General features: G+C 50.4%; 11 protein-coding genes across 11 annotated transcripts; 4 read left to right on the top strand and 7 right to left on the bottom strand.

The window, feature by feature from the left end:
- Positions 1-664: 664 nt before the first annotated feature.
- On the bottom strand, positions 665-4,248 carry BDV17DRAFT_279479 (peroxidase/cytochrome P450 family protein; the record flags this gene model as incomplete). The annotated part of the gene is made up of 7 exons (XM_073759723.1): positions 665-994; positions 1,064-1,190; positions 1,247-3,425; positions 3,482-3,674; positions 3,730-3,778; positions 3,828-3,925; positions 3,982-4,248. The coding sequence occupies 7 exons, from the start codon at positions 4,246-4,248 to the stop codon at positions 665-667; spliced, it is 3,243 nt and encodes a 1,080-aa protein (XP_073619572.1).
- Positions 4,249-5,612: 1,364 nt separating this feature from the next.
- On the top strand, positions 5,613-6,860 carry BDV17DRAFT_174129 (trans-2-enoyl-CoA reductase (NADPH) TSC13). The gene is made up of 3 exons (XM_073754827.1): positions 5,613-5,798; positions 5,852-6,067; positions 6,126-6,860. The coding sequence occupies exons 1-3, from the start codon at positions 5,759-5,761 to the stop codon at positions 6,803-6,805; spliced, it is 936 nt and encodes a 311-aa protein (XP_073619571.1). The 5' UTR covers positions 5,613-5,758; the 3' UTR covers positions 6,806-6,860.
- Positions 6,861-7,215: 355 nt separating this feature from the next.
- Positions 7,216-8,302, bottom strand: BDV17DRAFT_287672 (putative alpha-1,6-mannosyltransferase subunit; the record flags this gene model as incomplete). Its single annotated transcript, XM_073761222.1, has 3 exons — positions 7,216-7,446; positions 7,511-7,944; positions 8,011-8,302. 3 exons carry the CDS (start codon positions 8,300-8,302, stop codon positions 7,216-7,218), a joined length of 957 nt encoding a protein of 318 aa, XP_073619570.1.
- A 398-nt stretch (positions 8,303-8,700) lies between these two features.
- On the bottom strand, positions 8,701-9,312 carry BDV17DRAFT_287671 (mitochondrial 54S ribosomal protein bL28m; the record flags this gene model as incomplete). The annotated part of the gene is made up of 1 exon (XM_073761221.1): positions 8,701-9,312. The coding sequence occupies one exon, from the start codon at positions 9,310-9,312 to the stop codon at positions 8,701-8,703; it is 612 nt and encodes a 203-aa protein (XP_073619569.1).
- A 185-nt stretch (positions 9,313-9,497) lies between these two features.
- On the top strand, positions 9,498-11,396 carry rvb1 (RuvB family ATP-dependent DNA helicase pontin). The gene is made up of 4 exons (XM_073756668.1): positions 9,498-9,775; positions 9,875-10,094; positions 10,154-10,701; positions 10,761-11,396. Exons 1-4 carry the CDS (start codon positions 9,632-9,634, stop codon positions 11,223-11,225), a joined length of 1,377 nt encoding a protein of 458 aa, XP_073619568.1. The 5' UTR covers positions 9,498-9,631; the 3' UTR covers positions 11,226-11,396.
- Positions 11,397-11,475: 79 nt separating this feature from the next.
- Positions 11,476-13,375, bottom strand: BDV17DRAFT_174062 (uncharacterized protein). Its single transcript, XM_073754826.1, has 3 exons — positions 12,980-13,375; positions 12,209-12,930; positions 11,476-12,133 (listed from the first exon to the last, which is right to left on the bottom strand). The coding sequence occupies exons 1-3, from the start codon at positions 13,191-13,193 to the stop codon at positions 11,564-11,566; spliced, it is 1,506 nt and encodes a 501-aa protein (XP_073619567.1). The 5' UTR covers positions 13,194-13,375; the 3' UTR covers positions 11,476-11,563.
- A 683-nt stretch (positions 13,376-14,058) lies between these two features.
- On the top strand, positions 14,059-15,217 carry BDV17DRAFT_174056 (v-SNARE protein VTI1). The gene is made up of 3 exons (XM_073754825.1): positions 14,059-14,397; positions 14,474-14,880; positions 14,945-15,217. The coding sequence occupies exons 1-3, from the start codon at positions 14,218-14,220 to the stop codon at positions 15,030-15,032; spliced, it is 675 nt and encodes a 224-aa protein (XP_073619566.1). The 5' UTR covers positions 14,059-14,217; the 3' UTR covers positions 15,033-15,217.
- Position 15,218: 1 nt separating this feature from the next.
- On the bottom strand, positions 15,219-16,436 carry BDV17DRAFT_174045 (DSC3 family protein). The gene has a single exon (XM_073754824.1). The coding sequence runs from the start codon at positions 16,297-16,299 to the stop codon at positions 15,316-15,318; it is 984 nt and encodes a 327-aa protein (XP_073619565.1). The 5' UTR covers positions 16,300-16,436; the 3' UTR covers positions 15,219-15,315.
- A 523-nt stretch (positions 16,437-16,959) lies between these two features.
- isa1 (Fe-binding Fe/S cluster assembly protein ISA1) lies at positions 16,960-17,745 on the bottom strand (the record flags this gene model as incomplete). Its single annotated transcript, XM_073761220.1, has 2 exons — positions 16,960-17,008; positions 17,057-17,745. The coding sequence occupies 2 exons, from the start codon at positions 17,743-17,745 to the stop codon at positions 16,960-16,962; spliced, it is 738 nt and encodes a 245-aa protein (XP_073619564.1).
- A 674-nt stretch (positions 17,746-18,419) lies between these two features.
- BDV17DRAFT_300085 (ARMH3 family protein) lies at positions 18,420-21,081 on the top strand (the record flags this gene model as incomplete). Its single annotated transcript, XM_073763999.1, has 8 exons — positions 18,420-18,485; positions 18,573-18,695; positions 18,750-18,830; positions 18,919-19,036; positions 19,094-19,206; positions 19,262-19,596; positions 19,648-20,058; positions 20,116-21,081. 8 exons carry the CDS (start codon positions 18,420-18,422, stop codon positions 20,798-20,800), a joined length of 1,932 nt encoding a protein of 643 aa, XP_073619563.1. The 3' UTR covers positions 20,801-21,081.
- Positions 21,082-22,946, bottom strand: BDV17DRAFT_173948 (MRG-domain-containing protein). Its single transcript, XM_073754823.1, has 4 exons — positions 22,564-22,946; positions 22,117-22,348; positions 21,633-22,008; positions 21,082-21,575 (listed from the first exon to the last, which is right to left on the bottom strand). The coding sequence occupies exons 1-4, from the start codon at positions 22,725-22,727 to the stop codon at positions 21,364-21,366; spliced, it is 984 nt and encodes a 327-aa protein (XP_073619562.1). The 5' UTR covers positions 22,728-22,946; the 3' UTR covers positions 21,082-21,363.
- Positions 22,947-23,099: the final 153 nt, after the last annotated feature.

Raw genomic sequence — 23,099 nt, 5'->3', positions numbered from 1 at the left:
AAGCTCTCGTCATTACCACTTATTGTATTCTATACCGAGCGCCGGCCAGCTTCCGTCTGTAGAAGTGGTAATATTGATAACGGCTGGTACTGTGCCTGGTCATAGCGTTCTCTCCTGCGAACAATATCCGCGACTCCCCTTATGTCCTCAATGCTCATGCTCTTAAAGCTGAGCAGGAACTTCGTTCATGTTTCGATTCTTCTTTACGGTTACACTGCTAGATCAAGTATACTTAGAATGCATGCCTTTCAGCATGCCTGATGCTCGCTCGAACCCTTAGGTCAGCCCCTCATCTCAGGCAGCCTTGCGAGAGTTAACAACGCATAGTGGGCTATGTATGCGCCCTCCCAGACAAGATAATTCTCATATTTCAGGAAGATATCCCCCAGAAGCGCTCAACGTATTAATATAATAAACGCTCCAGGTACGGGTTATAGATATGATCCTGTCGCGTAAAAAGGTTCGAAAGCATTATTGGGACGGAAAGCCTCAGCCCTATGCTTATATGTGTCTGCAATATATATCCAACATCCCAAGTAACCATCCACAGAACTACAACACAAACTAGACCAAAAGTACAAGCTCATATGCCAAACAATGATACATAACAAGCGAGTATACAATCCAGTCATATAAAAACTTATCACCGATCATCACTATCTCACTAGTCCTCCCTCAACGCCGGCAATTCACCGTCCCACTGAATCTTCATCGTAGTCGGGAACGGAGAGAAACCGCTCTGATCCTCTGTCATATATTTAGCAATGCCGCCAGGGCCAGCTAGTTTCTTCAGCTGGCCTTGAGCCCCAGGCGCTCGGCGTAAATTGTCCAGGCGCCCGACGACCTTTAGCATCGTGCTTAGTCCTGCCTTGCACAGGTCGATTCCTAGACACCTGTGGGCCCCGAAGCCGAAATGAGCATATAGATTCATGTCGCGGTCGAGTTTGACCTTCTCTGGCTCCGGGAAGGCAGCGGGGTCCATGCATGCGGAAACCTATTGTAAGGTTAGTGATGATGTCTGGCAATGACGATATTTGGAAAAGCCGAGTTTTTCTTCACTTACCAGGTTACATATGACGGTTTGACCAGTCTTTATGGTAATTTTGTTACCATTGTCGTCAACGGCTGTGGGTTCTGCGGCTACTCGGGGCAGAGCGACTGAGGACCTTAGGCGAGCACCCTCCATGAAACTGAGACGGTAAGTGAGTATGCGATTGGCTGGGATGAGACAAAAACTGGTACTTACTAGCGAGCTAGCAGCTCCTCAGCTTCCGCTGTGTTTTCTTTAGCTAGTCGGTTGATTTCATAGAGATGGACAGAACCCTCATCAGAGAGATAGTAGTCCAGACACTGCGAGAACAGCTGCGCTTGGTTTGCCACCATGCCACCTGCGGTGGGCAAGATATGTGTCCATACAATCTCTGCTGGTGGAAGACCGCTGTCCAACAAACTCTGGATCATGTGGATGCCGTATTCGCTGAGAACATCACTTCGGTGAAGTCGGTTCACTATATTGACGATGAAGCCGGTCTTGCCGATAAGTTCGACGTTGGCCATGGTGAGCTCCCCAAGCTGCTGTGTCACTGCCCGGGCAGTCTGATTAAGTTCGAACGACTTTCCAATGTCTGCATCATAGAAGATGGCGGTGAAAACAACAGCCATAACCTTGTAGAGCTCCGACTCTGCAAAAACACCTCGAGGATTCGAATCTGTTTTCAAAGGCAAAGAAAAGACGCTGGAACAGAAGTGAACTTGCGCAAGGTTCGCCACGTCTCGAACGATGTCAACTTGGTTGACACCGGCGAGCTTGTAGGAGTTCCTGTGCAAGAGCTCCAACGTTATCTGCTCATAGAACTTCCTGACTTCAGTTTCCCACTTATTTCGATAAAGAGCCGCTCCCATCATCTTGCGTGATGCAGTATTTGGTGGTTTATCTCCTGACAGCATAAAATCCCTTCCGTAGGGGTACTTGTCACGCTGCATCAGGAACTCAATCTTCTTACCCCAAGTCACCTTGAAAGTGCCCTGGTTATTGAGAATGGATATGCAAGCGGCATGGGAGTTGATAAACGTCGGATGGGAAATTCGGCTGGGTTTGGTCCAGCTGTACTTCTCGGCAAGCCCGAGGTTTTTCAAGATCTTCTCATTCTCCGAGGGAAGGACCATGGGGAAGTGAGCGTAAACCGAATCGTCAGCGAAATGGTTTGGAAACGCCCGGAAAACCAGCTTGTGGAAGATATGGCCCTGGTCAACGGCAGTATTGGGCTGAATCTCGCTGAAAGCCCAGTTCGTAAGATGCTTTGGCGTGTAATCGACGGTGTAGAACCGGTCACCGCGAACCAAGGCTACAGCATCCGAAAGGATTGCCCTTGATATGGTGAAGTTCGTACATAGGCCACTTCCAGGGATCATAGGATCTTTTGCATCTTCCACAATGACACCAGGGTATATTTCCACGAGATCGGGATGATCATACAGCCGTCTAAGTTGTTCAGCAACGTACGGATCAGAGTTGATAGATTCAAAGGTCTTGTGAGGGGCCAGATTGAAGTACTGGCGGAACTCGTTCAGAGTGCCCAAATTCCACCTACGAGCCTGCATGATACCAAGAGCCTCAATGCTCTTGAAGATTGCAGGAACGTGTGATGCACCAAATGCACCAGCACAGTCTTCAACACTCCTCTCAAATATATCGACTAGATCGTCATCGTCAAACGTCCCATCTGCTGTGCGATGCAGACCGGCAAATGGGCGTTCTAGCGGCTCTTGTGGAAGTGCTGCCTGCCATTGCCCCAAGCCAGCAACAAACTCCTTTAGTGATAGAGTGTTTGGATCCACCCCGGGCATGATTTCACGATGGAAGTCCTCTGTCCACTTCTCGTCACGCTTCGAAATGCACGCATGCCAACGATAGACAACGTTAAATTCGGCTGACACTTGGTTGCCGGTTGCCATCGTTGCGGCTTCGCCTAAAAGACCGTCCTTCATCTCCATCCGGGGATCCAAACTCCATGTGCTGTCTGTGCGATTGATGTTCAAAATAGTTCGAACATAGTCTTTGAGAATGATGTTTGCGTACAGTCCGCAGGTTACCAGTCGCGCGGTCTGAAAGAGGTTGCTGTCGTATCTGGCGTACTCTTCCGTGTTTGATTCATCAGGCTTGGTGAACCGGCCACATTCGTTGATCGCTGCCAGTTGTTCAACCACATAGTTGTGGTAGCGATTGAACATTATTAGAAGTACACCGACACCAGGAGGAAACCCCAGAACACGCTTGGTAGCGAAACAGTCAGGTTTCAGTTTTCCATCCTTGAACGTACGAATGAGATCTTGCTCGTGCTGATTGTTGCCGTACAAGGGAGACAGTTCCAGGTACGAAGATGTCAGAGACGTGGAACCATCATTTGGGTCAGTTTGAAACAGGTCTTGGTGGTTGTCAGCGATCCGAATTGCAGCCAAACCGAAAGGCTAATCTGCTTACCGTGAATTATGATCGAAGCAAGGTAAAATAGGACACTTGATATTTTATTTGGGTGCTCCTTGTACTCCTTTCGGCGAAGCAGGCAATCAAAAAGTGTCTCTGGCGCCGGTAGGGCTGGATACTGCACCGTCTTTGGCCGAACAGATCTGGCATAAGGGGTCCCGGCGGCTCCTAAACGAGGCCAAAAATGATTCTGTTATTGACAGAGTCAGCACATTGAGGAATGAAATGGGAAGGAGAGTCCTTACGTTCCCGGAGCCGTCGGCTTTACGATAAGCGGAATCGGCACCAAGATGCCTACAACTCATTAGACCTCTAAGAAACAGCGGAATCTCCAGGGCCTTACGAGATTGGCGGATGTTCCAAGTCATTCCACAGCAAGTTCAGAAACGACTTGGTTAGCTCCGCAGCATTGCGCGAAGTCGATGGTAAGCCAGCAGCTAGCTAGATTATCGATCAGTTTCGAAGGCCTTGATTTGCTGTAGTCATGTAAGACCAACCTGGATCACTCTCTCCATAATGTACTGCTTGTCATCCACCGGCTGTCCTGTAGCCGCATTCTTAACCACATCAACAAGTGTCCGGATATCCGTGAGGTCGACATGGCCCAGATCTTGGGCCAATCCTGTCTGAGTGGGCTCTGCAATATAGGTCCCGTTGCCTGTTGCCGTTGGCAAAGGCCGTAATGATGCGGAACTAACGCTCTCCACCTGGGAGACGGCTCTTCCAATGCCATTGAGAATGGATGATTCTTTGTATTCACCCATGGTGGCCTCTCTTTCTGGTGATAATACAAGGCAATGACACGAATATGGCGGGTATCAAGGCTATCCAAATGAGATTAGCATTGTCTGCAACATTTCCTAGGATGCCTTTGTGCATAAAGAAGACACATGACGGAAGGACTCACTGTGGTTGACCACAATTGTAGCAGCAATCTTATACTGTTGTTGTTGAGTGAAAGAATCAATGCAAGCACGATGTATGGATATTCCAACGCTGAACAAGAAATAAGAAGGATTATAAGGATATCAAAGGAAAGGTAAGATCGGTGTTACAGTTGGTTGGGAAATAGGGAGCCTGGGAATTAGATCATGGAGGAGAGAGGACCCATTTTATATGATATTATAGACGCCAAAGATCGAGACTAAGAGTATCGTCGAGCGACGGGGCAGCCAGTGCGGCTGAACTATAGTAGGCGCGCAAGTCCCTAGTAGGCTAGTATCCCAGTGACAGCGGCAATAATAATGACTAGTTAAAATCATGAGTGGATGAGAAGGGCAATAAAAAATGGGTGCTAGAACTTTAGCATCGGCGTATCGCTACCATTTCGACTAGGAACCCCCACTGACAGCGGGAAGCTGGCGAGCTGACATTTCGTAGCGTTCAATTTGTCCTCATTATTTGAGATATCCAGTCGCGCTTCGGTCTGATGCCATCGCAGTCTGACACAGCGTACGCTCGACACCCATGTGGCCAGTCCCAAGCGCTGGAAGGATCGATCGATGAGACCCCTGTGAAACATCATAGGAGGAAGAGGTCAATCCTAGAGGCCTAGCTGAATGACTAGGAGAACACCGAGCAGACCGTCGTGACGCCGTCCCTATCCTCGGATGCGGCACTTGCTGATTTGCGGCAAGCCCAAGCGATCAGCAACTGGCGTGTCAGTTAAAATGCATGAGGCGCTAGCCAAAAGTCCCAGTTTCTTGGAAACAAAATGACGACCATCGGACGAAATCAGACAATTGCGGGAGCCTGAATATGCAAAAATTTTGTGCCCACTAGTCAACACAAGCAGCTTCGATAATAGGCGTCATCTGCCCTTCGAAATCTCATACGAGACTGTGATGGCAGGAGCTGAGAGACTAGGGTGTCTCGTATATCCTCTGGGGCAACCAGAGCTGAACAGCAAATTGGCTCCGAAATGGCGCATGGCGTTGAGACATAGTGACTCGATCCATAGCCGATAATGAGCCCACATATAGGGAGGGGTGTCTTGTACGACCCGAGATGAAACAGGGATCGTGGAAGAGTCAAAGATCTCAGAGACAGTGCTATTGTTGTTCGATGTCCGATGCACGTGACCTGTGACCGAGGTTTAGCTTTCCGGAGCTTTCTTGGAGATCCAGGCCAATTTCGCAGCCCCAGCATTCCTGTCGCACCATTTTCGCGTTGAATTTCCCAAGATCTCAGTCGTTGCCGGTTGATTGATTCCTTTTTAGTTGTTCGAAGGTTGACTGATTCTCCCAATTGTTTTAAATCGCAACGGCAACCCCAATGGCTTCTTCAACCGTTACCGTGGTTGTTCAATCACGGGGTAATTTTCGCATGCACTGACAAAAAGGTCAACGAGGCTGATCGGAGACATAGGAAAACCCATCAAAAAACTTCCCAAAGAGGTTCAGCTTGCGACCAATGCATCGACACAGGAGCTTTACGATCAACTCGCGGAGGCTTCAGGGTATTCCGTTCATCGTCTGAGGGTGACAAAAGCGGCCGATCGGGCCGTGGTTCCCAACTCCAAGGATAGCACAGTCGAGGGCAATGGACTTAGTGACAAGACAGTGCTTCATGTCAAAGACCTGGGTATGTCCTCAATCGTAAATTGTACTGCTCGCGAAACCTTTGCTCATCTCATCATCAGGTCCCCAGATCAATTGGCGCACCGTGTTCATCATCGAGTACCTCGGACCTCTCCTGATCCCAGCTCTTGTCCTCTACCCATTCCGCCCATACGTGTACTTCAACTTCGACGCCATCCCCGAACCAAGTGACACCCAGCGTCTCGTCTGTGCTCTCCTCACCGTTCACTTCCTGAAGCGCGAATACGAAACCGTCTGTGTCCACCGATTCAGCAATGCCACCATGCCCGCGAGCAACATCGTCAAGAACAGCGGCCACTATTGGATCCTAGCCGGCTGCAACATTGCCTACTGGGTTTTCCGCCCCGACGCAGCCGCCGCAGCCTTGCGCATCAGCCCGGCTTTGCTCTACGGTGGTCTGGCGTTGTTTGTGTTCGGCGAGATTGCGAACTTCAACACCCACCTGGTGCTGCGTGATCTCCGCCGCCCAGGAACTACCGAGCGTGGCATCCCTTCCGGGTTTGGATTCAGCGCCGTCACCTGCCCCAACTACTTCTTCGAGGTTGTTTCCTGGGTCGGTGTTTACCTGGTTAGTGGACTAAGCTGGAGTGTTCTGTTCTTCATCGTTGTTGCAGCAGCGCAGATGGCTCTTTGGGCTCAGAAGAAGGAACGCCGTTACCGCAAGGAGTTCGGCGACAAGTACAAGCGCAAGAGATCTGTCATGATTCCCGGTCTCATTTAGACGGGGGATCCTGGGGTATCGGGGGTCTTAAGACCCTAGGCTGGCCGTTTAGCGCGGGCGGTTGCAAAAAGGCCCGGTGCTTCCTGCGCCCGTCACGGAAATAGGTCCGGTTAAGGCTGGATAAGCAGACTTGGTGCCGCTTGCTTGAAAAGGTGGCTTACTCGTGATTGCTGTTGTAAGGCAACCCGCTGATTAATATAGTAATAAAACCGTAGTAGAAATTTCTATGAGATTAAATGAGAAACGTTCAACGCTTGACACCTATGCAAAGTGCTCCCCCAAAGAAAGCCATGACTCCGAGCAAGCGCACCCCATCCTGGCTGTAAGGATTGAGGTACTCTGGAAGTTCGACCAGAGGCAAAGGCGGCTGCGAGTCCGGATCAAAGTACTTTTTGAGAGAATCCTCGCAATCATTCAAGCTTCAACTTCTTCATCCACAAATTATAATAGGGTTCCATCTCTCTCTCGCAATTCCGTGCAGGATCAGCATCACATCCAAAGAATCGGACAACCAAATCGCCTTCTTTGTATGTGCCGTCGACCGCGGCGCTAGGAGAGTCCTTGCTATACGAATTGATAACCCGCTGAGGAACCAAAGCTAGCCGAGCCAGGACAGTCGGATGCCATTGTACAATATATTCCTGAGGGTGAGGAAAGTACAGTCAGCAAAAAAGCAGGTAGAGAGAGTATATGTCAAGAGCATACCAAACTATGCGTCTCCGCCTTCGCAAAGTTATAACTCCGATAGAGCGGATCAACCCACGTATCGAGGAAGAACCGCGCAAAGTCTCCTTGCCTTAGCACGAAGCTTCCAACATTTAAGTCCTCAGCATCAGTAGTGATCACCATCTCAACGTTTTCCGGACGAAGATGTGCAAAGGTCTTGATAATGCTATCCGGCGGCACGACGGAGACATCCTGGCGCATTAGCGATTCGAGCCGGTGTTTGTTCAGAAGACGGGCCTCGAGCGATTCGCTCGGATTCATGAATAGGGCGTGCGCGTCTAGGTGGAAGAAGTAGGTTGACGAGGGATGTTGTGCCATGGCATGGCGGACTGCGGGGACTATACCCCAGCTCCGCGGGGAAGAACCTATGTATGGGTCGTAGTCGGAGAGATTGGCGAAGAAGTTTGTATAGCCTGTGTAAGGGTCTGAGAAATAGTTCGGCAAATTAGATAATGGTGCTTCCTTCAGGCACAGCTTACCATGTCGTCCGGCATAGTCTTCTCTGTTCTTGATGATCTTTTGTAGATAGGTGTCGCTGTAGGAAGCTCGATCAAGAACCGTCACGATAACAACACCCCCAGCCCCAATTGGAGCTGTCGCAATACCCGTACTGATGTTGAAGAGCTTTGAGAAGAGGAAAAGGATGGCAAGGATAGCGGCGCTTATAATTGCGGTTGCTTTAAGCTGTTTGCGACGCTGGTAAGTGAGGAACGAGGGGCGAGCGTAGGGAGGAGCGACAGTGCCTTTTCGAGGAGGAACCGCGAATTGCATGTTGAAAAAATTCATCAATCAATTATCATAACCTCCTATTCTCTTCGTCCAAAGAGTTTAGGAAAAAGTGGAAGTTGAGAATAGGTAGTGAAGCGACGGACCCTATACATGATACTACCGGATGCGGAAAACGAGGGCGGGATCATCGTTGGACCGAAGACCTGGAAATTGCCGATGTCTCAGGAAGTTGGTCTTGAAGAATGCTATGGAATGTATGAATTGTGAAGGTTAAGTAGCATTGGCTAAGTGAGTATGGCCCTGTAGAGTATAAATACAGCAAATAGGAAAAAGTATGAGGAACCCTTGAAAGCCCAGATATTTGGGATAAATGTCAACAGTCATCGTATAATACAAACACCTAACGGCCACCCGCGTTCAGGTGCTCCCTCAAATAAGCGCTAATAGTTCTTCTCGTTGTATGTCGGCTTCGTGATCTCCTTGATGTTGGTGTCCTTCTCCACTTGCGCCTTGATTTCGGATTCCTTCTGCTTCACCCACTCCTCAAAAGACGGTGGTTCCGGCAGCCCCAAGCGCTTTCGCTCTTGTCGAAACTGTTCTTGGATCTTGTCTGTCTGCATCACTTGCCATCGAAGTTTCCATCCGAAAACTCCCAACTCCTTGATCCGCGCAGGCCGGTCGTCCAACAAGTACTGGTCGAGACCCCCCGACTTCCGGATTGTTCGTAGAGCCTTTCTCGTAAGCTTGATGAAGAGGAACTGCTGAAGTGCCTCGCTCCACATCTTCTTTCTTCGCACATTGGGCTTCCAGAATCTCCGCGTTTTGCCCTCGTTCCGGCCCTGGGAGATTTTGTTGCCGAACTGAATCGTCGCGCCACCGTAAAGACCGGTATTTGATTGCCGGAACATGTAGTTCGGTTCGTAAGGATAGGGTGGAATATAGTCCGGCATCTTGGGGAGTTTTTGCGTCGGTCGTGTCGTAGAGAACGATCGCTTCGAACCTGTCAAGGACAGGCTTCGGAAAGCCGACGAGAGAGAGGAAGGGAGGGCCATGGTGGAATGGTTCGGCAATGCTGCCAATCGCTTCTTGATTGCAGTTCAGGGACGCTGGATCATGACACTGGGAGTCGATTTACGGGGCAGAGCGCCCGAGGCTTGGAGAGGAAGAATTTGGAGTGGCTGACCGCCTTGGCACAACGCCAACGGATTTCCAACAGCTGCATCCCAGACCTGCTGAGGACCATCAATCTTCTCATTATCAGCAATCCTTTTTCCCTTTTCGATCCGCCAGGCGAAGCTCAATTGACTCGATTATCTATTTCATATAGATCCTTTCGCGTGCTTCACGTGAGAGCCGCAGCCCTCCTTCGCCATGGTTCAGATCAGTGAAGTCAAGGGCAATTCGCGCGACAACAGAACAGCTGCCCACACGCACATTAAGGGTCTCGGGTTACGTCCAGATGGTACAGCAGAGGTTTCCAGTGATGGCTGGGTTGGTCAGGCAACTGCCCGCGAGGTGCGCAATGCTCTGAACCCTTTGAGTTGTTGCTATTTGAGCTCCGCCTAGAGCTGCAGAATTGAGCCATACGGGTTGACTAACTCATTTCGCGAGTAGGCATCTGGTGTCGTAGTGGACTTGATTAAGGCGAAGAAAATGGCAGGCCGAGCGGTTCTTCTTGCTGGTGGACCAGGTACTGGAAAGACTGCTCTTGCCCTCGCCGTGTCCCAAGAGCTTGGAACAAAGGTTCCGTTCTGTCCGATTGTTGGTAGTGAAATTTACTCTGCGGAGGTTAAGAAAACCGAAGCGCTTATGGAGAACTTCCGGAGAGCCATTGGTAAGGAGTACATGGATTGAGGGTGAGGATACAAAAGCAGCCAACTGACGCGTCCCTAGGTCTCCGCGTACGGGAAACAAAGGAGGTATACGAAGGCGAAGTCACAGAGCTCACGCCGCAGGAGGCTGAGAACCCATTGGGAGGCTACGGCCGCACAATTAGCCATTTGATCATCGGGTTGAAGTCCGCAAAGGGCACCAAGAAGCTGCGCCTCGACCCCAGTATCTACGAAGCGATCCAAAAAGAACGCGTCACTGTCGGAGATGTCATCTACATTGAAGCGAACACAGGAGCCTGCAAACGAGTAGGGCGATCCGATGCCTACGCGACCGAATTCGACCTTGAAGCAGAGGAGTACGTTCCGGTGCCCAAGGGCGAGGTCCACAAGAAGAAGGAGATTGTGCAAGATGTGACGCTGCACGACCTGGATATTGCCAACGCGCGGCCGCAGGGTGGGCAGGATGTCATGAGCATGATGGGCCAGCTCATGAAGCCTAAGAAGACCGAGATCACGGACAAGCTGCGACAAGAGATCAACAAGGTAGTGAACCGCTACATTGATCAAGGTGTTGCCGAGTTGGTTCCTGGTGTTCTTTTCATTGACGAGGTCCGTTTCTCCTCTTCCTCCGTGAACTTAGAACACTTCTCCTAACCTAGGTCACATAGGTTCACATGCTCGACATCGAATGCTTCACATACCTCAACCGAGCTCTCGAATCCACAATCTCCCCCATCGTCATCCTCGCTTCAAATCGCGGTCACACCGTCATCCGCGGCACGGATGACATCGCCGCTGCCCACGGCATCCCCCCTGACCTCCTCGCCCGTCTCCTCATCATCCCCACCCACCCCTACTCCCCCGACGAAATCAAGACCATCATCCGACTCCGCGCCAAGACGGAAGGCCTCAACATCACCGAGCCCGCTCTCGACAAGGTTGCCGAGCACGGAAGCAAGGTCAGCCTGCGGTATGCTTTACAGTTGCTGACGCCAGCCAGTATCCTGGCACGAGTCAATGGGCGGCCTGGAGGCATCGAGGAGCCGGATGTTGTGGAGTGCGAGGACCTCTTCCTTGATGCGAAGCGGAGTGCAGTCATTGTGAGCCAGGATAGCGGGAAGTTTTTGCCTTAGGGGCGGGTCAATATGACCAGCGGGAGAGGGCGTCAAAGGAAAACTAGAACAAATGGGGAGATTACTGGGTAATATGTATACCATGTCTTATGGGTTGTTTGGGCTTATGTACTGGAAGGCGAACCTTCGGCTTTTTCTTAAAAACAATATCACGTTGATGCCAACATATTATGTCCCATTCTTCCCGGCTACTCCTATTATACGGCTTGCGATGGGAATGGAACCTAAAAGTAGTATTATTACCATAGTAGTAAAACCAAGATCTTCCGATGGTATATTCTAGTAAAAAGTTCTGCGCAAGTCAGGTGGTCCTCACCTTAGCAAGGTTAGGCTGAGCCCTAACCTTTCCCCCAACACCAAACGTGTGAAACACGAACGCGCGCTAGCAACAAGAACGTAATCTCCAAAACAAGAACCAAAGCTCTAATCGCCTGCAACGTAGTCCTAACCAAATGATGTCGAATGCCCGCTCGTCTACACTCAAACCCCGCTGTATCCAGCGGCTGCGGATGGAAGACAACAGGGAACGGAACGGCAGCACCGAGGTGTTCCACAGCCATTCTAAAACCCGAGGTAATTGCGTCCTCTAGTAGGCCCCGGCCTGTCCAGCAATAGCCGTAGCTAAGGCTTCGGGTGTTTTGGATTGAGGGGAGAAGGGATTGTGCGTGTAGTGAAGATGCGGAGGGTTCAGGCTCGGTGAATTCCCAGACGCCCTGGACGAGACTGGGGTGTGGTGGGGTAAGCGAGTTGAGAGTTATGAAGACTTCGCCGAAGCGGCTGGACGGTATGTCTTGAAGCGTGTTCACGTCGTATCGGAGACATGATTTGGGTGGGACTACGTCCCGGCGGCGAGTATCGCGAGATGCCATTATAAAGTTTGAGCCTGGTGCAGCTGTATCGATGTTTGACTGAGTATGGTTTAGCGATAGTGAGCATTGAAAGTGGCTTATGCTCGGGGAATAATTATGGTGGTTTTTGCTTACACCAGGGCCCGAATGTAGAACAGCAATATTCCTGGTCACTCCTAGGGCATGCAAGACTTCCATTTCCTCCGCATTTGCAGTTGAATCTAGCAATCGGAGGATTTCGTGCCCATCCACCGTTAGTATGACATGGTCGAAATGCGAATGTTTTCCTTCGGACGTCACAAGGTCATATTGTGATTTTGAGCGTCGGGTGATTTCGTCTACTTTTGTCTGGAAATGCAGTTTTTCGCAAGGAAAATGCCGAGTCATTGTTTCAATGAGATGATTTACCCCAGGGTCAATGCGCCGCCACTTTGGCGTAGCTTCACATGTGGAAAGGAGTTGATGGTCGCTCAGAGAGCGAGCCAGTGCCCGGAAGGGCAGACTTGGAAGGAATCTTCCTGCATTTGTTCTCCATAATGTGGATAGTAATGGCGTGAGATACCTGTCCCGGAAGCCTTGACAGTATCCCTGCTGTGAAAGGTAGCCCTCAGTCGAATCCTCCACAGCATCGTCGGACGTTGGGCTAGTCAGTACATCAGCACCGAAACACCTCAGACTAATAGCGTCCAGCAATACTCGGTAAGTCTCTAGCTTACAGAGTATTCGTGGGCTAAGGAGGATGCTTCTCAGGATGCTGATGCGCCATCTGAACACAGAGGTATCATCCAGAACGCCAAAAGAGAAAGGAACTGCTGTTGTGAAGACTCCCAAATAGTGAAGTAGTGAGGATAGGTTGGCTATTCCAGAGTTAGCCCGAGGGAAGCAATGTCTAAGAAGAATACTAACGGCAAGCGTTAGGGTTGAATGTGGGCAACTCCGTATCGACTTGGATTTTGTTGCCGCTATTCTCCAGCAATACGGTCTTCATATGCCCACCGAGTGCCGGCGAAGCTTCGAACAAGTGGACATCGAGACCCGATCCTTGCAAGGCCCAGAAAGACGCGATTCCAGTGAGGCCGCCACCTACAATAGCGACTTTGGGTGGTTTGGATCCCCCCATCGGCAACTGATTTTATGATAGATGCTGGTTGTCCAGATAAGTGATCTCAGTAGAAAGAAGTAGATAAGCCAAGACACAGGCTATATGAAGCTTTAGGACCTGGCCTCAGGGTCGGTCCGCACCGGTCGAAGCCCCAGCTTCTGCCCACACAAAATGACGGAGGACATGGGCGGAGAAGGTCCAGCTTAAAGACCTAACGATGATGCGACAGCAAGGAAAATAACCCGGGGATAAAGAAGAGTAAATCCCGCAAGCCATCAAGTTGTGTCAGGCTCAGCTGCACGGACGCTGAATGTCGAAGTATGCAACCTTGAGAGGCTGATCGTATCAGATGACGGGTAGGTCTGACGCAAAGGAGCCTGTTCTACTGCGGAGTATAAGTCTGGCCGGCCGAGAATAGCAATGCAGATTTTGGTGGCGTAAAGGAAAGTGTCACAACCGCCAGTCCCTGCAGATTGGATAAATACCCCGTGGAGGCAATTGGTATGGCGGTGGTTAATGATTGCTCAGGACCTTGGTGATCTCCAGTGCAGTCTCTCAGCCATCTTCGGCCATACCTAAAGATACACTTTCCCGTACTCAGAGAGTAGAAATATATCAAAAAATGACAATCCAGCAGTGGATCGCAAGATAACGATGAAACGTTGGAGGGAGACAAAGATGAAGCTTCCCAAAGAACAAGGAAATCGCCTCGGCGGGTAATCATGTGACTCTGTTCTTGGATGCAGTTGTCCGCAGGCCCCAACGTTCAACCATTATTATCGCCTCGCCTGCTTATCTCCATTGCTTTTCTTCGCTGATAACTCCGAAGTCTGAGCGCCGAATTTACTCATAGCCTGTTCCCGGGTCGTTCATCCGGGTGTTCACCGTCCCATCGTTCGCTCCATCGTTCGCTATCCACGGAGATCAACACCGACTACTCCGTACCAGCCTCCGCCTTCTTATCAACGCCGAGGTCGTTTGAGTTCCAGCACCGACTCCAGTCTCTCTACGACAACAATAGGATCTCGCTCCTTGAACCACCATGTCGAACCCTCTTGATACCGATGCTGGCTCTGAGATGTTCAGCAGCTATGAGACGGAGCTCAATCTCGTCCAAGCCGATCTAAACCAGAAGCTCGACCAGATCGCGGAGCAAAGCGGTGAGCAACGCAACTCGACCATTCGACTAGCGGAGCGCGCACTCGAGGAAGCAACAGAGCTGGTGAGTTGGGCATGGCTTTCCTGTGGAACTCAGGGTCATACAGAGCAAGATGGCATGTGAACTAACTTCCCCGCAGTTGGACCAGATGCGCCTGGAGAAGCAGAACATCCCTAGCTCAGCACGAACGAAAGTCAACACTCGTTTTCGCAATTACCAGACTGATGTAGACGCGGCAAAGCGCAAGCTCAAGTCACTTTCCGATGACCGGAAGGCGCTCTTCGGTGATCGCTACACCGACGACCCGCAGGATGAACATTTGGAACAGAGGCAGCAACTCCTTTCTGGAACTGATCGCTTAGAACGGAGCTCTGCACGGCTGCAAGAGAGCCAGCGTATTGCTTTGGAGACGGAGGGCGTCGGCGCTAACATCCTGGCCGACTTGCATACCCAGCGAGAAACTATCCAGCATACTCGCGATACGCTGGGACAGAGTGAAGGCTATGTGGATACGAGCATCAAGACTCTGAAGGGGATGGCCCGTAGGTACTGTCATCCTTCATCTTATCAATCATGTTTTACGCTGATACTAACCCTCAATCTTGGACAGGATGGCTACGAATCGGTTAATCACCATTGCTATCATTACAGTTTTGATTCTTTTGATTTTCGCTGTTATCTACAGTAAGTTCAGTTAGACATTGGAATCAAGCGGGGGTCAAGTTGATTCCATTCGTTAATGTTGGCTTTGCGTACTCTACTTTCTTACGACAACCGCGGGCCTTTGTATGATATCACCATCCGTCGAACTCTTTCATGATAATTAGCCGGTACTACTAATCAATTTGGACCTTGAGATGATGTGTCAACTTTAAATCTACACGACTATTCAGGCGCTATAAGTAACAAACAAGATGGGTATCATAGACATCAAAGTCATCCAATCATAGAAAACATAACCTCAAATCCCTATCCATAGCCTCAATTCATAATCCGCATCGCCCCAAACGCAATATTAACCACCACACCCACGAAAACCGCCAACCCCTTCCGCCAACTCCAAACGCCCTCTTCCCTCCTCAACCACATCGCACAACCCACCGGCCAAAAGAACCCCATCACAGCACCCCAAAGCATATCGTCAATCGCGCCCCTCGAGCTAGTCCCAAACCCGCCGTCGTCATCCGCGAAGGAAGCGCCTTCCCCTCCGCCAATTGCCCCGCCCGCTCCCATCGCTGACGACCCCTCATCAAGCCACCGGTCTTCGAGCTCACGCAGTTCTGCCCCACTAGGCATTGTGTCGGGTGTACGGGAGGTCGATAGAATTGCCATGAACTGGGACCGCAGCGATGTGACTTCGGACGCTGTGAATCCGGCTGAGAGGAGGCGGTCGAAGCCGCGGGGTGCGGGGATTGTAGATGAGGAGGGCTGATCATGGGGCTGGTTGTTGGGGGCTCTGCCGGTCTTGGATTGCGCTGGCTCATCCGCCTCCTTGTGTAGCGTTGAAGCGACAGCTGCTTCGGCGGCGAGATCTGCAGCGCTCAGGATGATGTCGCCGATTGAGCAGTGGACGTAGAGACGGGGTGGTTCGCGGACGGGCGCTTTACCCTTGTCGCGTATGTTGGATGACTGTTGGTCGGAGGTCGCATCGTTCTCTGTGCTTGGTACGGATTTGGAGAATCGAGTTGTTGGTGGTGGTGGTAGTTTGAGAGAGACTGCGAGAGGCGTTGTGTCTTCGAGACCACGACCAGCGTAGATCAGACGGAGACGATGAGAGGAAAGGCTTTGTGGGAGACGGGCGCGAATCGCTTGCTTGAGACCTGCGGCCGTGGTGGTTTCGGGGTAGTCGATATCGAGGCGGAGATCCGGGATTGATGCGGAGAAGCGGACTGTGAGGTAGAGGGGGTCTTTCTCCGGTGCGGCGCCAGGGGGGCTAGGATGTAGTATGCTTGATGGTGTTGCCATTGCGCCTTTATTCTTCTTCTGAGATAGAGACTATGTTTATCATGGAGAATTTTTATCTGGTATTCGAGGCTCGTTGGACGATGATGCGGTGGAGGTTGCCTCGACGATGATAACCACGAGAACCACGTGATATCAGACAATGAACGATATGGACGAGAATAAACTCGGGTTGCGATCAGGATATTGGATTGCCTTGACTAAGAAATGTTTTTAAGGACTACATTTGACTAATCGTTTCCCTTGACTTTTATAGGTACCCAATCCTCAAAGGCTGTTTTCTCTATTTCCACCGCTATGCTATACCCGCACCGTCTACCGAACTCTCCGCAAGCTTGTGGCCGCTGGGAACCTTCCCCGTAGTTGAATATCATCTGATCTTGTTCGTAGTGTGATCAAATTTTCAATTGTCATATTAATGGTTGACTAGATTCCGCCGTCTGTTCTAGTAGCGTGGCACTCAATAGACAGTTGACAAGTGGAAAGACCAGTGCTCTCGGCTTCGAGAGACCGCGACTTGAGTAATTGTACAGGCTTGGGACGAAGATCCCGGGAATCATTAGAAGAGCTTCAATCAAGCAATCATACAAAAGAAAACGCCGTCCAATGCACCAAGCGACATAACTGATAAATCATGTCGTTATAGAACAAAAGGAAATGATTCTATGCGAGGGCTAGACCATGAAAGATTCGCCACAGCCGCATTCCTCCTCTATAAGTAATATTAGCCGATGGTCCAGGCATACTTGACAATAGATACTCACTGATGTTAGGGTTGCGGAACACGAATCTCGCCGCTAGCTTATCCTCTTGCCAATCCATCTCGCTGCCAATAATACTGAACAAAGCCTTGCTATCGATTAAGACCTTCACTCCGTCCTGCTCGACAACCTCGTCGAATGTCCCCGGCTTCTCCACGTATTCCAAGTGATATGCTAGGCCAGAGCAGCCGCGGTTCTTGACACCGACTCTGATAAATCTCGGTTCGGGCGACGACAGTAGGCCCCTAAGCTGTTGAACGGCTAGAGGCGTCAATTTCATCGCCGCCTTGCGAGGACGAAGCTTCCTACGAGGCTTTTCGGCGGGCTTCGTTGAGGTGGCGGGGGTTGATTCGACAGGCTTCGACTGAGCGGCGCTTTCACTTGCATCCATCTTTTGTTCTGTCTTTTGTGTCTCTGGGCGGGGTTGAGCGGGTTGGCGAGGAGAGAGGAAGTCAGCGGCGACAGAAGAGTCCTTTTCTCCAGGTGGTGGGATCGGGAAAGAAGACGGAAGAGTGTGTGGTCGGTATGCCGTAGCAGTCTGCATATCACGCTTCGATGATCGGTAGGCGTTTCCATATGACGAGAATAGACGGTACTTCGGCGCCATGCGTGTGCAAGAAGGCTGCTTCAAGCAGCGGAGAAAGACTGATGATGTCACCGGAGCTTGCATGGTTGGTCGGAGCGACATGATGTATGAGGTAGAAGAAAAAGAGAAGAGTGTGAGTTCAAGGCACAGAATAAACGCAGTCTATCGAGTGTTCATGCGGTCTATATGCGAGGTGGTGGGCAAAGAATGAGGTTTGAGGTGACTCGCAATTGATGTTGAAGGCGGAAAAGTTCCCAGCAGACGTTGGCGACGGGATCGGTTAAAACGGGGCCACGGCCAGTGCTGAGTACCCGGCTGCACCAATCACAATCAAGGTGTTTCTACTCCGTATGGCGCCACGCTCTTTCTCCTGAGGCATCGGCTTATATGAAAGTCGACCTGATCGTCATGAATCCGGGGTCGCAATATCCTTCTTACCCACTTGTCATTTCTTGTCTCTCGCTGGGTCACCTGCAGGGACTTGTATCACTCACACTCGAAGAAGATTAATAATGTCCGATTTTCTTGCCTGAGGCAAAGAGATCAGGTGATGTACATGACTCAGCGATTGACTAATGCCAAGATGTGGCTCGAATTCAAGCCACTTGTAAGGCTGTCACATTTGTCCGTTCCTGAGGGCCTTTGGTGTGGTTGTTATCCGCAATCAACTTGAATCTATTCAGATGGAATTTATGAGCGCATGAACTTTTCCTATTCTCTCCCTGTCGCCATACCTTCTTCTCCTTTTCTCATTCCTGCAATGACGGTAGACGACCATGTCTACCACCATGGAATCCCCCTTAACGCAGCAAAGTAGACCTGAAACCTTCAAGCCTAAAGTTGTCCAACTATACGAAAATCTATTTCAAGTATTATCTTCCTCTGCGCCTAAATCCCACCTTAGAAGACCCATACTGATCATTCTGTAGAGCCAAGACTATGCTGAACCCTCAGAGGGGTTCTGGAGGGAATTCTTCCTGTTGCCGCCTGACCGCGCTCAATTGATTGGCATCCTTGAGGCTCTCAGTCCTGATGAGACGTTGAACCTTCAGGTCAGTCATGGAACTCCAATTATCATGGTGGATAATGAGTGCTGACTGTATCAGTCACAAACACAGCAACTCTTTGCTCGTGCGATCCGAGAGGCTGCCTCGGGGTCAAATCCAGTGGATTCATATGCTCTGGATGTAAGTGCCCCAATATGGAAGTCTTTGATTCCGTTCTAAAAGCAAGATATAGACTTTGACGGTCTTCTTAGCCCGTATCTTAAAAAAGAAGTATACAAACCCAAGCTCCGACGTCATCACTGTGTTGGCTGGTCTGGATAAGGTTGACCAAGTAATATCAAACTTTGTCGCTGTCTTGGACGGCATAATCCGCAGCGGCAGCAGCAGTGAGTCAACCTCTCATTATAATCAGTATCAACCGTTGCTTATTGACGTTTTCTCAGATGATATTCGGTTCAAGGCCATTCGGACAGCCATCGCTCTGACTAGCGGAGCGTATAAGACCGGCCTAGTCTCGTACTTCACTCACCGAGATCTATTTCCCTCAATTATGAAGGTAGGCTCCCAGCTCCGCTCTCTTTATAATCTGAATATCTGACAAAATCATCAAGCTCGTGAATGAATCGGAATCACCGATGCAAGTCTTCGAGCCATTTCTTCTCTTGGGACTGCTCGCCAACTACAACAAATTCGAGTTTCAAAACCCATACCAGCTACGTCTTGATGACTTTGTGAACGAAACCAGCATTCAGAAGATTGTCAAAGGATTTGGCATCTCATGCGGTGCTCTGAGAAACGGCTATGTGGCAGTACAGGACGATTTACCCGAGGGCTGGACCCTGATGGGGACGTTGATCTATTTTGGATTGGGCGTACTGGCTCCAAGTAGGAAGGAGAAGCCAACTCCTCCCTCACTTGAGGAGGCGAAGGAGATGTTTGCGGCCTTGTAAGTTGTCCCGAAGACCTTATTCATGTTACGACTTGCTCATAAGACCAGGCCGGCGCAGCAAGCAGCTATCCTCCTCGCAACCTACGACTTCACCAACGCGAACAAGCTTTTTGGTTACCACCTCATCAATACAGCTGCCGACAAGGATACTGAGGAGTCTCCCTTCTCGAGCTTCCTTTCTCTAACGTCTTACCTTCTGCATCACGCATACCGTTCTCCAAGGGTTAGCCACTACGCCGAACTCAGCCTTTTCACCCTTCGAATCCTCTCAGAAGATTCGACCTCCTGCAAGCTGCTCTGCAGCGACGAGAGCAAGAGAAAAGTCCGCCTTTGCAGACAAAGACAACCATATCTTCCCGTTGTGGCCGGAGACAGAGTACTTGCGACCGCCATCTTCGACATTCTCATCGACGCCATTTCCCATAACCTCCGGCGCCGACTCGATGTCCAGCTCTACAGGTATGATTTCTTTTCAAAATCTAAATCTAAGTACATTTCTAACTCCCTCCTAAACAGCCACACAATGGCAATCGTCCTCCGCCTCCTCACCTACCTCTCCATGAACCGCATCCGCCTTCACTACCACTGGTCCGAACTTTGGCGCAACCTGCTCTCCCTCATGCGCTTCCTAACAACCTACGCCTCCGATCTCGCAACAAGCCCGCACATCAACACCCTAGCAACATCCCTCGTCGACCTCGTCGCATTCTGCGTCTCCGCAGGCGACACTTTCCTCCCCGACCCGTCCTCCTACGACGATCTCTTCTACAAACTCGTCGAAACGGGCCCGATCATCGCTAAATTTCGCGACGTCTATTCCCTCAAATCTTTCTCTTCCTCCTCGGCCCTCTCAAAACCCACATCCGACTCAAACAAGGATATCCACGTCGCAGCCGTCGAAACACTTATCTCCGTCTCAACGCACTTCTACGTACTCCTCTTCAACCCGGGCACAGCCGGCGCTGATGCAGAAAAGGCAACGGCAGATGGGGATACTCCCACGCCCATCCCAGCAGCGCAGAAGAAGAATATGGGCCCGCGCGAGGTTCACCGCATCATCAAGCAGGGATATGATACGTTGAGTATTCAGCCGCCTGAGGGGTTGAGCGCTTGGATGCGATACCGCGAGACAGACTGGAAGCCGGAGCTGAAGCGGGCTGCGCGGGTGGCGGTCGAGGATGCGACGCAGTTGGTTGCTTAAGAAGTTTTTAGGGCTGGAACTGGCTGGTTGTATCCTGTTGTTTTCTATTCTCAGCCGCATGTATGGCACCTTTTGTTTCTCTCCTCTTATCCATTTTCTTCATTCTCAGGTTTTCTATATGGGAGGAGATTGTTGGGTTTATCATGTACGTTGACGTCGCTGTATATGTCCTGATGATCTCAATTGGATGAAGATTCAATTATAGAATGTGAATATTTGCTTCTTTTACCTCCGAGTTCTGCTGTTTTTATTTTCGCAGTAGCCACATTCAGTACTCAAGAGCTCCCATTGCCGATAGATTAGGTAGGTTATATAAAACGGCCTCCCTTATTCCCGTTTCCTGAATTCGCCGTTCTAGCACCTAGATAGTAACAGAATAAAACAAGACAAAAGTTGATCCCGGTAATGCGTGGAGAGAAGGATGGAATTCCGTTCCTTGCCCTGTGAACATGATGCTGATGAAGAAAATACACTATAGAGAGAAAAAAGCACAAAGACAGGCCGTGATGGACACGGCCATGAAAGAGGGTGCACATAGATAGTGCTGGCTTGGGAAAAGCCTTTCAAACTAACCGCGATGTGGCGGTTCCAGGGGTTGGATTTGGAACACCGCGAGATTTCTCGATGTACTCATTGCTGGCAGTCATATACCTCGTTGCAAAGTAGTTATTGGAGTTTTTGCTCAGCCAAATTGTAAACTTTGAGAGCTCCTCGCGGAGCCTGTTTGTGGACTGGAGGTCCATATTCGTTTGCGCAATAAGCTCAGGCATCGTAGCTTAAAGCTGAGTTAGAAGGTTCCCTGGGAACGAAGGGGTGGTGATGGGAGTCATACCGAAAAGACGCGTCAAGTGTTCTGCACCGTAGATATCTAGCGGTCCTTTGCCTGCAGTTTCTGCTTCCCACTTCTTGCGCAGAGCCCGGTACTGCTCACGCTCGAACCGGTACAGCAAGATCTTATCCAGAGACTTGTCGAAATAATCACGGACACCCATGATTACTTCTTCCAGAACATCCCAGTCAGATGTGCCAGTGCGCTTCGGCTTTTCCTCCTTAAGATAGTCATCCAAGATCTCATTAACCGAGCTCTTGGCTGGCAATGCCACCACTTGCTGGTTCTTGGTGACATTCTCCCAATCGTCGACAAGAAGCGATTTGAGATTGTCTGGCATTACAATCCTCACTGATGGTCGAGTGTAGAAGTTCTCCTCCTAGACAGGGTAAAATCAGCATGAGTTTTGCAAGGTGTGCCGGTGCGTAGCGATGGCCTCGAAAGCCCCCTCACTTAGCGGTAGCCTGTGCAGGACGTGAGAGCAAACCTTTTCAGTGTCATTTTCTCGAGCCCTCTTAGTCCCTCGTCCAGGAACAGATGTTTGTCTCTCTTCACTCCCACGAGCGGAGCTGCGGTCGGAACCTCCCCTCTTTTTGACGGATGCTTTCGTACTCTTTTGACGCAGCGAAGCCTCAGCCTCACGGCGAAGAGTTGTTGCCAACTCTCTGTTTTCCTCCGTAAACTTACGAAGGCGATCTACAGGCACCCAGTCATCCCACCTATGTCACGTAAAGTCAGTAAAAAGTCTTTCACATCATGCAGGACGCGTTCTCATTTTCCCCACTAAGAGGTGCAAGCTGCCACAGGGAAAGTCAGGGGTGTTGGAGCCCGAATCTCCCTCCCTTGTAGCGAAACATCACAACGCAAGCCAACAAAATAGATATAGCATTGAAAACGAGCATTAGGGCATGATAAAGGATTAAGTGGTACATACGTGTTCTTCCAGCCTTTGTAATGGACTAGATATTCGAACGGGCTTTTTCGATCGTCGGCATCTGTGTGTCGCACCTCAAGAATCTTCGCCTCGTAGAGAATCTCGTGGTGAAAGCAGAGGACTCTCTCATCTTTCTGGTAGGTCGATTGGCTTGCTGGTGCCATATTGAAGGCAACGAAGTTTCGGGCAGATAATTGAAGATTCAAAGGTTGGCTGCTGCCGGGAGTCAGACGTCGAAGCGCGCCTTGTTGCAAATGCAAAGAAGGTTCCAGCCTGACAGCGCGGAGAGGTGGCCGAGCTCAGTACAGCTGCTGATTTTCAGTTGATGCTGGTCACTTGATTGCCCAAGCTCGGGGAGATATGATCCTAGTCCGGGCACCCGGATTGCACCAAATGCAGCAGGAGACGCAGAAGTAGAACACCCTTGAAGACGTGTAGCAGCTCACAGACCGAAGTCACACGATTAGGCCAGGCTAGCAACGATCTGGGTCTATCCTGTGAATTCTAAGAAGTTTAGTCCTCCATCTGGGGAGGTC

This window comes from Aspergillus undulatus, assembly GCF_047715775.1.
Source record: "Aspergillus undulatus strain CBS 261.88 unplaced genomic scaffold BDV17scaffold_5, whole genome shotgun sequence".
Taxonomy (NCBI): Eukaryota; Fungi; Ascomycota; class Eurotiomycetes; order Eurotiales; family Aspergillaceae; genus Aspergillus; species Aspergillus undulatus.
The sequence above is the reverse complement of the archived record's forward strand: the minus strand, read 5'-3'. Positions and strand labels throughout refer to the sequence as shown.

What these genes read in the sequence shown, in the direction of transcription:
- BDV17DRAFT_174045 (XM_073754824.1), bottom strand. Translation starts at nt 16,299, where the DNA reads ATGGCAACACCATCAAGCATACTACATCCTAGCCCCCCTGGCGCCGCA.
- rvb1 (XM_073756668.1), top strand. Translation starts at nt 9,632, where the DNA reads ATGGTTCAGATCAGTGAAGTCAAGGGCAATTCGCGCGACAACAGAACA. An exon ending in GAACTTCCGGAGAGCCATTG is followed by an intron (nt 10,095 to 10,153) that starts GTAAGGAGTACA and finishes ACGCGTCCCTAG; the next exon opens with GTCTCCGCGTACGGGAAACA. An exon ending in GTGTTCTTTTCATTGACGAG is followed by an intron (nt 10,702 to 10,760) that starts GTCCGTTTCTCC and finishes TAGGTCACATAG; the next exon opens with GTTCACATGCTCGACATCGA.
- BDV17DRAFT_174056 (XM_073754825.1), top strand. Translation starts at nt 14,218, where the DNA reads ATGTCGAACCCTCTTGATACCGATGCTGGCTCTGAGATGTTCAGCAGC. An exon ending in TCGAGGAAGCAACAGAGCTG is followed by an intron (nt 14,398 to 14,473) that starts GTGAGTTGGGCA and finishes ACTTCCCCGCAG; the next exon opens with TTGGACCAGATGCGCCTGGA. An exon ending in CTGAAGGGGATGGCCCGTAG is followed by an intron (nt 14,881 to 14,944) that starts GTACTGTCATCC and finishes AATCTTGGACAG; the next exon opens with GATGGCTACGAATCGGTTAA.
- BDV17DRAFT_174129 (XM_073754827.1), top strand. Translation starts at nt 5,759, where the DNA reads ATGGCTTCTTCAACCGTTACCGTGGTTGTTCAATCACGGG. An exon ending in CGTGGTTGTTCAATCACGGG is followed by an intron (nt 5,799 to 5,851) that starts GTAATTTTCGCA and finishes TCGGAGACATAG; the next exon opens with GAAAACCCATCAAAAAACTT. An exon ending in GCTTCATGTCAAAGACCTGG is followed by an intron (nt 6,068 to 6,125) that starts GTATGTCCTCAA and finishes TCTCATCATCAG; the next exon opens with GTCCCCAGATCAATTGGCGC.
- BDV17DRAFT_173948 (XM_073754823.1), bottom strand. Translation starts at nt 22,727, where the DNA reads ATGGCACCAGCAAGCCAATCGACCTACCAGAAAGATGAGAGAGTCCTC. An exon ending in TACAAAGGCTGGAAGAACAC is followed by an intron (nt 22,349 to 22,563) that starts GTATGTACCACT and finishes TACGTGACATAG; the next exon opens with GTGGGATGACTGGGTGCCTG. An exon ending in ACACTTGACGCGTCTTTTCG is followed by an intron (nt 21,576 to 21,632) that starts GTATGACTCCCA and finishes CTCAGCTTTAAG; the next exon opens with CTACGATGCCTGAGCTTATT.
- BDV17DRAFT_174062 (XM_073754826.1), bottom strand. Translation starts at nt 13,193, where the DNA reads ATGGGGGGATCCAAACCACCCAAAGTCGCTATTGTAGGTGGCGGCCTC. An exon ending in ATTCAACCCTAACGCTTGCC is followed by an intron (nt 12,931 to 12,979) that starts GTTAGTATTCTT and finishes ACTCTGGAATAG; the next exon opens with CCAACCTATCCTCACTACTT. An exon ending in TTCTACATTCGGGCCCTGGT is followed by an intron (nt 12,134 to 12,208) that starts GTAAGCAAAAAC and finishes AACCATACTCAG; the next exon opens with TCAAACATCGATACAGCTGC.